The sequence below is a fragment of the Neofelis nebulosa genome, chromosome 12 (genome assembly GCF_028018385.1).
Source record: "Neofelis nebulosa isolate mNeoNeb1 chromosome 12, mNeoNeb1.pri, whole genome shotgun sequence".
NCBI classification, from domain to species: domain Eukaryota; kingdom Metazoa; phylum Chordata; class Mammalia; order Carnivora; family Felidae; genus Neofelis; species Neofelis nebulosa.
Genome location: NC_080793.1, coordinates 52,222,524 through 52,238,686, shown reverse-complemented (window position 1 = coordinate 52,238,686; position 16,163 = coordinate 52,222,524). Strand labels below are relative to the sequence as shown.

The 16,163-nt window shown below is 40.7% G+C and overlaps 1 protein-coding gene across 1 annotated transcript in view; it reads left to right on the top strand.

The window, feature by feature from the left end:
- The window catches only part of SH3GL2 (SH3 domain containing GRB2 like 2, endophilin A1), a 214,817-nt gene extending 199,701 nt beyond the window's left edge, over positions 1–15,116 (top strand). Inside the window, exons 4-9 of the mRNA XM_058695261.1 lie at positions 5,047–5,190; positions 6,012–6,145; positions 7,976–8,134; positions 9,674–9,777; positions 11,325–11,455; positions 13,508–15,116. Of these exons, the coding sequence (XP_058551244.1) occupies positions 5,047–5,190; positions 6,012–6,145; positions 7,976–8,134; positions 9,674–9,777; positions 11,325–11,455; positions 13,508–13,707 (872 nt within the window). The 3' untranslated portion in view covers positions 13,708–15,116. The remainder of the gene's footprint in view (positions 1–5,046; positions 5,191–6,011; positions 6,146–7,975; positions 8,135–9,673; positions 9,778–11,324; positions 11,456–13,507) is intronic.
- The last annotated feature ends 1,047 nt before the right edge of the window (positions 15,117–16,163 follow it).

The following is a 16,163-nucleotide window of genomic DNA, read 5'->3' as shown; positions in this document are numbered from 1 at the left end:
ATGAGGCAAGGATATGAGCACTAGGGTTTGATTTGGGAAGTGATTCCAGGAAACCTTGAGGGAAGTAGGGAAGAGGGGAAGCCAAAGAAGGGTGCATTATAAAGCAAGGTACAGTGGTAGATAACTGTAACTTGACCCCATAGAGGATCATGGGGAGTCTGTAGCTCCCTCGTAGCTCATGGCTTCCTCTGCTACGTGGGCCTGGTTATGATGTGTAGCATCAGCTACAGTTGCCCTTAGTGCATGATGCGCAATAGCCATCTTGAGGTTTCCTTTTGTCATCATTTTTACATCTTTCCTTGTATTGGATCTCTTTTTTTAGATTCTGTACTGTCCCTTTTCTTGAGTTACACCTTCATTTTGGTAGACTGCCTCTTCCATTAGCTTGGGAAGAAAAATGATCAGAATCCTTCTTTGTGTGTCTGAAAATGTCATCATTCTACCTTCATGCTTCATTGATAATTTGAATATAGAATTATATATTATTCAAGAAATTTTTAGTCATCACTCCATTGTTTATGTGGAAATTTCTCGTGTTTTTCATGATATTCTCATGTTCAATTACCTTCTAATTCTTGATATTTGTATATAACCTATTTTTTCCTCTCTGAAAGGTTTTAGGAACTTCTCTGTGTTCTCAGTGAAATTTCATATTAATGGCCCTCCACGTGGACCCTTTTATCCATTGTGTTAGGCATTCAGTGGCCTCTTCCAATCAGGAAACACACATTCATCAGTTCTGAGAAATTTTCTTTAACTTTTAAAAAGAATCTATTCCCCTTATATTTCTTTGTGTTTTTTTCTTTTTGGAACTTCTATTATTCAGTCATTAGACCTCCTGGACTGATCCTGATTTTATGCTTTCTTTCTGATTTTCTCTCTAGTTTTAAAATTTTGTACGATTTTTTGGGTAATTTGCCTCAACTTTATGTGTCCATGATTTTTAATTTTATATTTTACTTAAGTTCATATTTAAACTTAAATTATATTTTAATTTCTAAGAATTCTTCTTTGTTTCTTTTTTTATTTCATGGACAAAGTGTCTTAGACACCTGAGAATATTAATGATAGTTATTTTTCCCTCCAAGAATGGTTTGTTTCCTGTAATTGCCTTATTTATTTTGGTTCCTTTATGTTAGAAACCTTTTTCAAAGTCTGGTGTTGGTGTCTATATTTTTCCACTTCAGTGTAGGGCAGTAAAGCTATGTGGGAGTTAGTGGGGGCTTATAAACTGTAATAGCTTCTTTCTAGGCTGAATAGCCTGGATTGGTATATTGGGTACTTAACAGCTACCAGTGTCTGTAGGTCTCTTCTTTTGGATTATTTGTATTCCCCCTAGAAAAATCTTCGAGTTCCCTACCTGGAAGGTACTAACCTGGCTGCCAGTTCTCTGGGGGACAATTAGGGGAAGTGGGTAGAGGAAATCTCATTGTTCACTATGTGGACAGGCCCTAATGTCCTGTTTTCAGTATAGAAGCCTATCCTAAGCTGAGTCAGATAGATGTCTTCCCTTCTCTCCTAAAAGAAACCTTTTATTTTTCAACAAAAAGAAACAAGTTTTCTAGTTCTCATTCTCTGTTATGCCTTTATAGGCTCTTAGGCACATGAGCCAATGGATGTGAGCAGAGTCTACTTATGGAAACCATTGCCATGATATTCTACTAGTTTTCAAGATAATCTGTTCTTTCATTTATTCTTCCTTCAGTGGGCATGTGTTAAACATCCACAGTGTACACGGGGTTATGCTAACCCATCTGGGAGATACACCCATCAGCATACCAGGATCCTGTTCCCATGGACCAGGGGAGGGATTACTGTTGACAAGCTGTTTCAGCAGTAAACCCAGTGGGGGGCAACTTGAAGTAGGATAGCAAAGCTGGAACAGTAATTATGGGGCTGTAGCCTCAGAGATTGTAAAAATTTATGAGAAAGGAAGAAAGATAATTTGAAAGAGAAGAGACCATACTATAGGAATTCTAATCTCTGAAATTTGTATTTTCCAGGTTTACTTTCTGTTTCTTAAAATACAGCTTTAAAAAAATCATTTAAATACAATTATGTTATATTTAAAGATGAACTCAGAGGTCTGATGATCGTTTTCAAGAACACAGAAATTTTACTAGCTAGAGATTCTTGATAAATATTTAAGGAGTTTGTGAATGAATTTAAAAGCCAGCCTTTTCATAGTATGGAGAATAATATGTGGATTAATAGATATTTTAGAGGATTTGAAGAAATAAACTAATAGGTATGGTTTTCTTTACCCTTTTCATGAAAATGTAGAAAAATTCCAAGATATTTTTAAGTAATTAGTAGAAGAATAAGAATGATGACTTTGAAAATCAGCCACAGTATTACCATTTCAAGTACTTCTGGTCATTACTTAACCACAAGAGGACTTTTAACAGAACCAAGCTATAAGCACAAATCAATACCAACTTTTGTAAAAGGAGTAAGTCTTCAGAGTGTAGTCAAAACAGGATTTGAAGGGATTAACTACCATGTGTGGTTTCCGTACTGTATTTCATTGGCCTCCATTTATCTTCTTTCCTTCTATTCATTCTATAATTCTTATTGTCTGATGTTTGCTTATTTCACTTTTATTTGTGCTTTTATGGCTTCTTCTCTGTACTCCCCCAGTACCTTGTACACATTAGCCATCATTGCATTTATGTTTGTTGCCACTGTCTGTTTGTTTATTTCACACCTCACTGTACTGTGAGCACACTGAGGGCAGGGACCGTGTTCCTTCCGGGATCTCTGATATGACTTATTTTGGAAAAGTCTTTGAAAATATGCTCTAATAATACTGTTCCCTCAAAAATGTGTGACCATATAGCAATTTCAATTTTTGAAAATTAACACATATATACTTTGAAAAGCAGAGTAAGGAAAATTTGAATTATATATATACATATATATATATTTTTTTTTTCAGTTACCACCAGGCTTTGCATATACTGTTAGCTCAACTAACTGCTAGTCACTATGTGATTCTAAGCTTAAAGATACTTCCCTCCAGAATTCCTTCTTTGCAATGCCCTCTGCCCCCAGACTGGGGTGATGCTGTACTTCTGTAACTTGCTATAATCCCCCACCATGGCACTTAGTATATGCACTTCATTCTAATTGTTTTAAAATAGATGCTCCCCTTAGTTCACTGTAAACTTCCTAAAGGGAGGCACCATATCTTCCTTGTTCATTATAATATATACCCCTGGGGCTAGGCTGGGAAGAGTCCTCTCATGATAACTCTCCTCATCTCCAGTTTTGACCTTGGAATCCCAAATTTAAATAAAAGCCTATTTGTGATGTATGGAAGTGTTAAATTGCTATATTGTACACCTGAAACGATACAACACTGTATATTAGCTATCTGGAATTAAAAACTTAAATCCCACCTTGCCTCAGCTCAAGGCAATTAATAGATTAATATTAATAGATTAGAGCCATTAATAGATGGCTCACATGTCTATTCCCATTCTAGCATAAATTCAGGATTTTATCCTCTGGAGAGGTCTCTGAACTGCAGGATACCAGGCACATACTTTAACCCTAGCCCTAACCCTACCCTCACCCTTAAAGCCTAACCCCTAACCCTAACACCCTCTGTAGGGACCTGACCTGCAGGATACCAGGCACATACCCTCACCCTGGCCCTATCCCTAACCCTAGATCTGAGGGGAAAAAAGATGTGATATATATGAATATTATTCAGCTATAAAAGAAAATGAAATCTTGCCATTTGCATTGATGTGGATGGAACTAGAGAGTATTATGCTAAGCAAAATAAGGCAGTTAGAGAAAGACAAATAGATGATTACACTCATATATGGAATTTAAGAAATAAAACAAATGAGTAGAGGGGGAAAAAAGAGAGGCAAACCAAGAAACAGATTTAACTGTAGAGAACAAACTAATGGTTACCAGAGGGGAGATGGAGGGGGCAGTGAGTTAAATAGGTGATGGGGATTAAGGAGTATACTTGTTGTGATGAGCACCGGATGTTATAGGGAACTGTTGAATCACTATATTGTACATCTGAAACTAATATAACACTATATATTAACTAGAGTTGAAATAAAAGCTTTTTAAAAACTATTTGAAACAAATGTTCAAGATTAAATATCGGCCACTGATAATGCTGGAAGTGTCTTTGGCAGTGGTTCATTCAGGGGTTTCCATGCAGATGGGATCCTGGGCACAATCCTAGGCTAATGTACAGCCCAACTCTAATAATGAACTTGAGGAAATCTAGTATCCTAGCATCAAGAAACTCTCTTTAACACTGTGTTAGAAAAACTTTTTCTTCCAGGAAAACTGGAGTTGCTTCTAAGCATCTTTTATAAAAACAATAGCAAAAAAGAAATTGAAGTGCTGTCTTTGTGGCATGAAACTAATTCTCAGAAGCCATTATGTTCTAGGGAAGTGATTAAGTCTTTTTAATGAACTCAGTATTTCTGTTGTTCATGGGTCTGTTTACCATCAGAATTTTAGTTGAACAGTGATTTTGAAAAAATGGGTGTAAGTAAAATTTGGCATAAGGCTCCCATGGCAAGAATTAAAAATTAATTTCCTACTTTTGTCCATAGACTCCTAGAATTGAAATATAAACTTGAATCCTAAAACTTAGAGAATACATAATTCAGTAGTTTTCAGAATGCTTCCCATGGGGCCTCCCAGCTCCACAGAGGTACTCCCAGAGCCACCACAGTGAAGAGAGGATTGGAAAAGTACACAGGAAGATGGAGACCACATGAGGGTAGGATCTCCACCCAGAAGAGCTTTGCTTTTTCTGTTAAGTTCCTTGTAAGATATTGAAAGAAAGGGAAAGTTTGGTGATTAAAAAAAAAAAGTCTGTTTATATCAATCTGTAGGCCAGCCTCCGCATATTACAGATGAAGACACCAAAGCTAGGAAGGTACAGATGTAATTGTCCATAGCTGAGCTGGTTTATGGGCCAGTTAAGGCCTGATTCTCCATCCGGCCCTGTCTCTGCTATATCACATTGCCTACTGTGAACGTCTGTGATCTCTTTGCCTCCAGCTTCCAGAGCTAAACTCAGCATGATCAACACCATGTCAAAAATCCGTGGCCAGGAGAAAGGGCCAGGCTATCCCCAGGCAGAGGCACTGCTGGCAGAGGCCATGCTCAAGTTTGGAAGAGAGCTTGGAGATGATTGCAACTTTGGTAATGTGCGCTTTCTCACACTTACGTTCTTTCATTTGTCCGTGGGGACTTAGTGCCAGTAAGACGCTGCGGGAAATTATTCAAACCATTTTATATTTTGATTCTGTTTTACATCTTATATACATGGGCCAAAAATTTGTCTTCATAGTCATTTCATGTTTAGTGTGATTTGTCTTAGAGGTTTTAGTTATTTTCTTTTTCCCTGATGAGATCCTAATCTTTACAGTAGCTGGTGAACACATCCAGATGCCTGGAAGCTCACTGTGGAGTGTGTCTGACATAACTGAATATTAGGGCAGAGGGAACAGTCTGTATGATGTAACACCTTGCCCCGTGAGCTTTCTCTGAGATCTACCACCCCAGATGAATTCCTTCACCCCTCTCTTGTCCGACTCAGTCACCATACTAAACACTTCTGTTTTCACTTCTTCATGATGGGAAGTCTCAGCAAATAAATGTCTGTTCCTTATGTTTGCTTCTGCTAAATGCATTGGCCTTAAACAGGTTCCCTATTAGGGAAAGCCCGTACTGACAAGGGAGGGTAGAGAGCTTCCAAAATTGCTTTTTAAAGGAAAAACAAAATGTTACGTTCTTCATAATAAGAGATACCTCCCCCTTGGTAGCATTGAATTTGTACTGTATGAACTGTCTTAGGTGGAAACACAGTGCTCTCTAGAGGGCTATATGTAATGGCCTCTCATCTCCATTGTCCTCACAAGACAGGCAGTAGTCCCTGGGTTTTCACCTGTGGTGGCCCTATGACTGCATATACATTTCACCTTTGTCCTTTAACATGAAACAGACTCATTCTCCCCTTCCAGGCCCAGCCCTTGGTGAAGTGGGGGAGGCCATGCGGGAGCTCTCGGAGGTGAAAGACTCATTGGACATGGAAGTGAAGCAAAACTTCATTGACCCCCTTCAGAACCTTCATGACAAAGATCTGAGAGAAATTCAGGTATCTGCAACCAGTCCTTTAGGAAGCAAGCAGTTTGTGCAGATGTAGGTGTCCTTTTTCTTCACAAAACTTTTGTTTTAAGCTTATCGTGTGCGGTCAGGTTTGAATTAAAAACAACCCAGCTAGACAAATTGAGATTAACCGGAAATGCAGTTCTTTTGCCCCACTATTATGATTGGGCCTCTTATGAATATTACATTTGACTTTTCCACATTCAGTCTTCAGGTTTTTCAAGCTTTTTTTTTTCTCCGGAAGAATAATATCCTTCCCTGATACTATCCAGTGTTATTAATTATGTCTTTCTGGGCTGATTTCACCCTCTAAAACAGTTGTTAGATGTATCCGTTGTTAGCTTAGGTAAATAGTTATACTATCATTCTATAAACACATGTTTTCCTATTTTCATGATGATTGTTAGGACTGAGGAAGAATAACCAACTATCTCTTTATAAAACATGGAGAAGAGTGAGCTCTTCCAAATAAATAAAGTTCAACTGGCTTTGCCTCCATCTGTGTGTATAATGTTTACTCATTCATTCCTTCAACAAATATTTATGGAACCTCTCTGAAATTTAACTTTATTGTAATGTGGTCATCTACGGCTTGAAGTCCCTTAGAAGGCTTTTTCTCTAGTCTCCTCCCCCGTATCACTTGCTCAAGATTGCAGTTAGTAAGTGGCAGACTCACTGTAAATCTACAATGTTAACCCCACCTCCAATACTCTACCCTGACTGCAAGTTCAAGTGTGTTTTAAGACTATCCCTTCCAAAGGAGCAAACATTTAACTTGGATCAGGGTGTGGATTGCAGGCAGGGTATACAGTGGAAGGGAAGGTCTAGGATATCTTCCTTCCTCTTTTCCTTCTCATTTCTTCGCCGCTCCCAACTCTGTTTTCATCTCCCTCCCTTTCTTTCCATACATGCCCAGGATCAGGGAAGTTTAGCGTTTCCTCCCACCCATTAGTAATGCAACACTGCAGCTCTTTGCAAAAGACACTTTGTAGCAGTGGGAAACGACTTTCCCACTTTGTCACTAGATGTGTTGGGCAGATGTTGGGTGGCCAGGCAGTGGGGAAGGATGCACGGAGGGATTGAAGAGCACTGTGGGGCATTAGACCCCGTCTATTGTCCCTTCTAAGTTAGGTTTTTTCCACTGGTTTAATCATCTTCCAAATGGGAGACTTAAACTCATCAATGATTCCCTGAAAGCTACATCGGTCACCAAGGGCTAAGGGTTAAGATAGAGATTACTAGACGCTGGCCCTGGATATGTTAATGCAGGTGATCAGTAATCCATATTTCTGATAAGCAACTTATATGATTCTAACAGACTGATTTCCTCAAAGATAAGTCCCTTCCAGCATTAATGTTCTAGGACTCAAAAAACAAGAATGCCAGTCTTTTTCACTTCTTTTCAAGGGAAGTGTTTTTCCCCCTGCCTTCTTGCAAGCTACCGTTTCTCTTGAAGATGGGAACTTGTGGGTTCTATGTAGCAGTGTTTTCCACATGTGAGGCAGTATGCAGATATTCCCAGCTGCTGTCATGCCCAGCTTGGTTTTGGCCCAGCAAGGTCAGAAAATAAAGGGCACTGGTAATTCCCACAATTTCTTTCTTACTCTTAATTGTTTTTAAATAAAGATGCTTCTCCACATTTAGCCTTTGGAAGCATTTGCCCCACTGTTGCAGGTTTCTTTATTTTTCTGGTAACATGATATTTTAGAACTTAGCCTGTCTTATTTTGGAGGCTAATAGGCATGACAGAGAAGTAGACTAAAAATAGGCCCTTTCCATGAATCCTTTCAAAGCATATTGCCGCCCTTGACTTTTTCAGCATCATCTAAAGAAGTTGGAGGGTCGACGCCTGGACTTTGATTATAAGAAAAAACGACAAGGCAAGATTCCAGATGAAGAGCTCCGTCAGGCTCTGGAGAAATTTGATGAATCTAAAGAAATTGCTGAGTCAAGCATGTTTAATCTCTTAGAGATGGATGTGAGTGACTGTCCTGTGGTTTCTAATTTAATCTTGCCGTTGAGACTCAAGATTATGTTAAAGGGTTATGTAATTTAAAATGTGCATATCTGATTACACTATGTGGTGAGAACTTCAGCAGATAGTTATTTCTTTTAAAAAAAATTGAAAAAATAAAGTAGATCAAGAAATGGTAAGGTTTTTTTTGACTCCTAATGACCTTAAAGAATTACCAGTGGTGAGAAGATGAAGAATCTTTCTGATGATTCATGTAAAGGTTCAGTAGCTTAAAATACTTTGTTGAAATATTTGGCAAATTGGCTTCAGATTATAAAAGAATATCACCTAAAATGCATTTAGAATTGAGGGACCCAGTATAGGTTAAGATGTTCTGTATTTTGAAGTAAAGTTGATATTTTCTTTCAAAAACTAATTTCAATTGAGTTTGGTGATTGTAGCATAGATATTGTATTTGGGGGCATGTATAACGAAGTTTAAAGCTATTTTTACATTTCCAGAGCACCAAATTATTATTTGTGGCCTTAGAAATTATATTCCATTGAGTCAGCCTCATAGCCATGAGGACTTCTGACCGCTCATGTAATAAAACCTGCTAAACAGCTTTCAAGCTCTTGCTCACTCCCACCTCTGGCCCTATCATTTGCTGACCAACTTCTTCTAAGATGTTTACAGAGCCTTTATGTGCTTATCAGTTACCCGATTTGCCCAGACTGGTGATAGGGGAGGCGTGTTGAACATACCTGGATTTTCCCACCACCCAGAGACACAGTGTAGGTTTTTGTTTATGTGAAACAACTGGTGTTCCACCTGCCTGCTAAAGAAGGATGCTCTAGGCACGAGGTGTGACCTGAATCACAGTGTTCCTTCCCAGGGTCCCATTCCACCCAGGGCCCCATTCCACCCCAAAACTTATGGAATAGCATTGCCTCTGCTGACTTGGAGGGAAATACTCAGCTAGGTCACAGCCTGAGACACAAAATGAAGAGTAACTGAGGATGCCTAGAATATTGGAGCTGAAATGCACCCAAGCATTGACCCAGCCTGTTTACATTGCAGATAGATTGAAAGAGGACAAAACGTTTTCCATCCTAACACACTACCTCCATGCTGCCCCCTGTGACAAATCAGTAATCACATTTTTATTAACAACACTAATATATTGACAGAGCATGAAAAGTACAGGGAGCCAAGAGTCCTTTGGTCAATGTATCTTTTTCCTATAAGAAATCAATAAAATTAGCCAAATCCAGCTGGAAGTTTGTAGCTAAGAATGAGACTTTCAGTGAGAGTTGTGTGTGATCTTCAGTTGGATTCCTAACTACTCCTTGGGGTATTGGTGTTTCCAAGCATATGGATGCTTCTTATCCTTAACTGATGTGGAACCTGAAATATCTCCTGGCGCTGGAGATTGGGGTTGTGTGTCAGGGCAGCTCTGTCATATATGTGCTGGGGCAGGAGTGGTTGCTTAAGGATGGTAACCTGGTAACTAAGGTGTGTCTCCCCACCCCCACCCCCCACCCCCACCCCATCGGCCTGCAGATCGAACAGGTGAGCCAGCTGTCTGCGCTCGTCCAAGCCCAGCTGGAATACCACAAGCAGGCGGTCCAGATCCTGCAGCAAGTCACTGTCAGACTGGAAGAAAGGTATCTCAACAGTTGCTGAATTTTACACTTCCATTTTCTTCCTATGAAATGATGGGTAAAGAAATGGAAATAATGGAGTCCATTTGAAGTAAAACTTGTGCCAAAAGTTTTGATTCTGCATAGGCACTTTGTGGATTATTTGTCTTGACTTTTGCGGGTCTTGTGCTTTGTTTTACTTTGTTCCCTTGAGTGTACTCTTGTGTTTGTGAGAAGCCAATGCTTGGACTGTGTGTTGGCCACCACAGATGGGAAGCCGGGTGCTACCGAGGATAATGGATGTGATTTGCTGAGCAGACACTCTGTGTGCATACTGGAGGCATATCATCACCCGTCTTATGAAACAGCTCTGTAAACTAAGTATGACTAGCTTCACCTAAAGGTGGGAGCCCAGGGAGATCAAGTAACTAGCCCAGGGTCACACCGTGGTGTAACCAGGGTTTGCCAGGCAGGCATAATCTGTTTGAAAGCCTGTATCTTTTCACACCATGTAAGAACCCTCCACCGTCAGAGGGACAACTTTCATGTGCCTGTTCCGTCTCCTCAGGTGCACCCCACTGTGAGGCCATGGTAGTCTTGTGAATGGGGCTCCCTGGAGTTGTAGGGTCCCAACCTGCACAGCTTAGACAGAGGTCCTTACTGTAACACATGTCACATTGTGCAGCTTTCCTCCATGCACCTTCATGGAAATGTGTGTAACACTTGGAAACCTCGAGAAAGATCTAAAAGCATGCACTTCGACATACTAAAGAAGTATTATATGTCTTTGTGACATCTGTTGAGCAGAAGGGCCATTTTCCTTTTATCTCTCTGAAATATGTTCAAAGTCAGTATCATTCTACAGTCACCGTATCTTAACCTCTCCCTGTCCTTGCAAATCTGTACACTTTGCTCCATATGCATCTGAGACTATGGAGAATACTTGGGGGTGTACGGAATATATTTATTGCCTACACCTTTCCACTTTCCTCCTGTCTTCCCTCATTTCTTTCCCCTTCTTGTATCTCAAACTGCTCACTCTTCTCAGGGTATTTCCTCCTTCTAAATCTTTTCAAGCTCTTGAGTTCTTCTGGAAAGGACTGTTCATCTGGAAATGACTCTTAGCTGTGTTTTCTCTCCTTCCATAAGCCTTTCTGTGGGCAGGTAGACTCCTGCCCACTCCCACCCCCATGTTCCTGTAGCATTTTGTATGTATCTCCATAACCGCACTTACCACAGTGTATGGTACTCAGTTATGTTCCATCTCCCTTACACACCATAAGCTGCTTGAGGGCAAGAGCTGTGTCTCATTCATTTTTGGGTTCCCAGCACATTTTCACAGGGAGCTCTGAATAAATGAGGGAGGGATTGAGAGAAAGGTTGAAGATGGTGAGGGTATGACCAGAGGGACACCACTGAAAGCAGAGACCTCCTACAGATAAGACGGCTATGGGTTCTTTTGAAATTTTCCCTGCTCCACATTGGTAGCCTTCCTGGATATCACTGCTTTTCTTTTTGCTTCTTAATTGGCTACATACTCTTATCCCCACCCCCTTCTCTTTTTAATGCAGAATAAGGCAAGCTTCATCTCAGCCTAGAAGAGAATATCAGCCTAAACCACGAATGAGCCTGGAGTTTCCGACTGCAGACAGTACTCAGCCCAACGGGGGCCTCTCGCACACCAGTACACCCAAACCTGCAGGTAAGGAGCTGAGACCTGCAGACCCCATTATAAGAGCCTTGGGCACCTCCCATTGACACTTGTCCGTAAATTCTAGGCGCAGTCCAGTCGGGCTGCACAAGAACTGTACAGTGATACATTTCTTACAGGATGGTTTTGTCAGGTAGAAACTCTTTCAAAGCACGCCTTCCTTCTTTTCTCATTGATCATTTCTTTCCTCCTTTTCCCTCTTATCTCCTCTAGGAAGCTTTCTTTGTCCCCTTTTCTCTCACTCTCCATCATTAGCACACATTAACCTCTTAAGTAACACGTTTGATTTGGACCTTCTCTTGTGTTGTCACCTTAATGAGCCAATTTGGTGCCAGCAATATCATCTTTTTTTCCCCTGTTTTACTCTCTGTGTTCCAGAATGCATGAGAGAAAATGCCCCTGGCAGGGCGTGCCCATATACACTCACATATAACCCACAGACAGCAGCTCCAGGAACATGTCCAATTGGATTTCTTAAGTCATGGGAGCAAATGGCTGAATATATTTGTAGATGAATGTATTTCTCATCTCAATATCTGCTCTCTTCCTCTCCTTCCGCAACCTTCAACCAACTCATTATGCCGTGTAACTGAGGTTGGTACAGTAAAAGCTAAAATTTATTTTCTATCAGGAATATTGATGTATACCCAGTAATATATTCTTTCAGTTGGCACCATTGCTCTCCACCCCCTACACACAGATTAGGTAAAAACCTGTGCTTGAGGTGTTTTCAACCTTAACATTTACCTGGTTGAAGAAGTGAAACTCTCTTAAAACTGGATGTGGACTTCAAAGATAGGCAGTGTCTCCTATTTTCCCTGTAGCCCAGTGCTAATGTTTTGTGGTAAGAAATGCTTTGTGAGATGCTCTCAGGAGACCATGAAGGAAAACAGGTGTGTGGTGACAGTCAGCGCCCTCTGCGTTCCCCTTGGCTTCTCGGAGCCCCCAGGGTCAGGTATTATAAACAGCAGTGGCTCTTAGAAGCTAGCTGGCCACAAGCACTAGTCATGTCTGTTGTGACTAGTTTGCTTCTCCCTGTTCAGAAGCCAACCGCATGTTTAACCCTTTTTTCGGAGACTTGCTCATTTTCTGCTTTAAGTAAAAAAAAAATAGGTTATGTTGTTTCCCTTTCAAGCCATCTAGAAGACATGGGAGGTGTATGCACTTGTCTGAGTTGATGTGCCTATGTGGATACATGCTGTATAAAATATATATGCTCACTTAAAACAGATCACTTTTAAGATACAATTCTTCATTATTTTACTCAAGGTAGAGTACATTATATTTTGTACGCCAGAACTCTGATGTACTCCTATTGTTTATATATGCAACAATTTACAAAGTTATATAATTTTTACATCATCTCAGTTAATAGCCACAGTAGTAGTGTGGAGTAAGTTCTGCTGTGAATTCTAATGTGAGACAAAGAAACTGAAAGGGAAATAAGTGCCTTGTGCAAGGTCACCCAGAATATGAACTTGAACCCAGTGTCTTATATTGTTTTGTTTTCACCACATTACAGCAGTTTCGCAGAGTCTGGAGTCTTTATCTTTCAAAAGTGAAAACTGCACTGTTATTCTGAGGTTGCCAAGCATTCTTCATGTAATTAACTTGACTCTTTCACATGGGCAGAGATTTTAAAATGCTAACATGGAAAGGGTTCTGGCCTTGTTATACTATTGACCTAAATCTCATTAAAACTCCCTAAGTCACTGGGTCTCCCATCTCTGGACATCGTCAGGAAGGCAAAACTTGATGGACTGTGGCACATGTGTTACAAACGTAGATGAGGCTATTTTTCATACTGGACATGGAAGCAGGCATCGAACAACTTCCAGAAATCTGAGAAAGCTTCTGAAGACTGGTAAAGAGCAGATGCCATGCAGTGGACTCGGCATGAGCCGCAAGAGGAAGCTTCAGCAGGAAGAGGAGTGAGGGAGGAATCAAGGGGGACAGCAAGCCGGGCAGGTGCAGCAGGTGGTAGATATGTGACTTAAATACCCCTTGTCTTTCTGTGTTCTTCTCTCCTGCTTTCACTTCCAGGTGCCCCAATGGATCAGCCTTGCTGCCGAGCTCTGTACGACTTTGAACCTGAAAATGAAGGGGAGTTGGGTTTTAAAGAGGGTGATATCATCACACTCACTAACCAAATTGATGAGAACTGGTATGAGGGGATGCTTCATGGCCAGTCAGGCTTCTTCCCCATCAACTATGTGGAGATTCTGGTTGCCCTGCCTCATTAGGATGTTAGGCTGGCAGGCTTACCTCCTCTTGACCCAGATAGTTAAGTTTAACCACTGCTTTGGTAATGCTGCTTACAACACATCCCAAGTGCAGGCCGCAGTGGTCCAGGTCATCAAGCCCCACCGAGTATCTTTGGTTGACTTGTGTGATCCCACAAGAGTCATGGTGATGGGTGGTATCTTCTTAGGCTGGTGGGCATGGCATGTGCTTTTTAAACACCATCTGAGACCAGCCAGTAGTCATGGAACTGCTGTTTACACAGTTCTCAGGAGGTTGTGGCTTCTTAGAATATGACCATGAGCCACATCACAGAAAAAACATCCTACTGAAGATACTGTCTATCACCCAGGGGCCATCTCAAGGTCTCAGGTTCTCCGTTTCAATAGGAGAAAGTTCTTGCTTTCACATTGCCCCTCCCAAATATGTGAGTCACAGAATTGTGGAAGAAAGCCTCCCTCACCAGCAACTTGTCTTCTGGTCTGAATGAATTAGTCCCTTGATGCTATAGGTAGGAAAGTGTTGAGTGCGAGTTAAAAACCTTTTCTGAAAACTGTCACCTTTGTTCCTCTCACATATGCGTGTTTCTGAGGGACAGCAAGTTTTCTTCTCACCCTGCTAATAAAGCCAGAGGGGGACTCCCGCTGTTATTTCTAAGTACTACGGTGACAGTTGGCAATCAGCATATTGTGAGAGGGGCTGAAGAGAAGAGATTCTCCATTATGAGGAATTGGGAAGACATCTGGTTTCCAAGCTTAAATTTCTTGCTGCAGAGAAACGATGTATATATTTAGGCCATTTCTGAAGGTACAGGGAAGAGGGAACAAAAATCACTTCACTTCAGTTTTATTTATGAATTACATGTTTCATGAGTCCGTTTGGCACAGAGACACAAGGAGAAAAACACAAGAAACCATTTTTCCACTAGTTCCTAGACCAAGAAACAGCAATTGTCTTTCGTTTCCACTTCCACCTTGTGTTCTTTGAACATCATTTGTGCATATTCTGCCCTCAATGAGGACCAAATAAAGATGATTTTTGTGCTTAGCTGTTTAAGTAAGATGTGTGGCTGCAGATGCAAAAGTTTTTCCCAACTCAGTCATTACTTTTCTTTCTGTCCCTTCTGTTCCATCTTCGTGTTGTGTGTACAGTGCTGTGTGTAAGCTTATGAGTGGTTTTTTGTTCTTCTGGGTTTTTTTTTTTTTTGGTATCAGTCATTAAGTCCTGTTAGGTATCCAGAGTTCTATTTATCTAGCTGTACAGATTCTTTCAGAGGTTTAATGTGCTGCTTCGGATGTGCTGCCTGCGGTAGTGGGTCATGTGGAGTGAAAGGCAAATCTTACTGCTTAATGTATAAACCTCTTACCACAGGAAGCATCGCCGTTTCCAATAAATATTGCTGAAGACAGAACCAGAGGCCCTGGTGCTTTATTTTGTGTCTGTTGTTCTGGTGGGTCTGACAGTGGGTGGACTGGGTCTTCTTTCAGTCTCCATTGTCGTCTGATGCAGCCAGACCAGACCTGCTTGCCACCTCAGATCTCCCTCCCTGTGAGCAAGGGAAGTCTCCTTAGTGAGAAGTGACCTACCCTGGACACGGGGAGCTTCTGGGTAGCCCTAGGAAGAGGGCGATTCGGGAGAGAGGATAAGGGAGTAGTGGGGAGAGGAAGTCTTCTAGAAGTCATGCGAGATATCCTCACTGGTGATATCAGAAGAATATAATGTCCAGAGAGACAAATAAAATGTGTCATTTCAACCAGTCTTTTCTTGTCTTTCATGCTTAAAGAGAAAGAACTAGGGAAATATAGATTGGCCAAAGCCAGCATTCTTTTCTCTGTGTCAGGGCAGGGGACAGGGGTGGTAAGGTAGGGGAGTAGTGCCTACAGAATATGTATTTCCTGATCTTCTGAGAAAATAAACATGTTTTTTAATATATTGGGTGCATTTGTATTCTTCCATGCTGAGGCCAATAGTCTAGTAGGTGTTCTGATCTAACATGAACAATTTTAATCTAAAATACTGAGTTCTATATGTGAACTGCTCTAACATAAAAATAATATTTTTTGCCAGCTACATGAGTTAGAGTATTACAGATCAATTCTTTTTTTTTTTCTTTTATTTGTTTGTTTTTAGAGTGCAAGTGGAGTAGAGGGGCAGAGAGAGAAAGAATCTCTTTTTTCTTGTGGTTAAGGCCTTTATTTATTAACTTCTGTGGGTTTAACTATTTTTTTAATTTAAAGTTTAACATACAGTGAAATATTAATTTCAGCAGTAGAATTCAGTGATTCTTCACTTACATACGATAGCTCATCACAAGTGCCCTCCTTATACCCATCACCCATCTAGCCCCCCTCCCACCCACAAATAATTTTTTTTTTTTTTTAAATTTTTTTTTCAACGTTTTTTATTTATTTTTGGGACAGAGAGAGACAGAGCATGAACGGGGGAGGGGCAGAGAGAG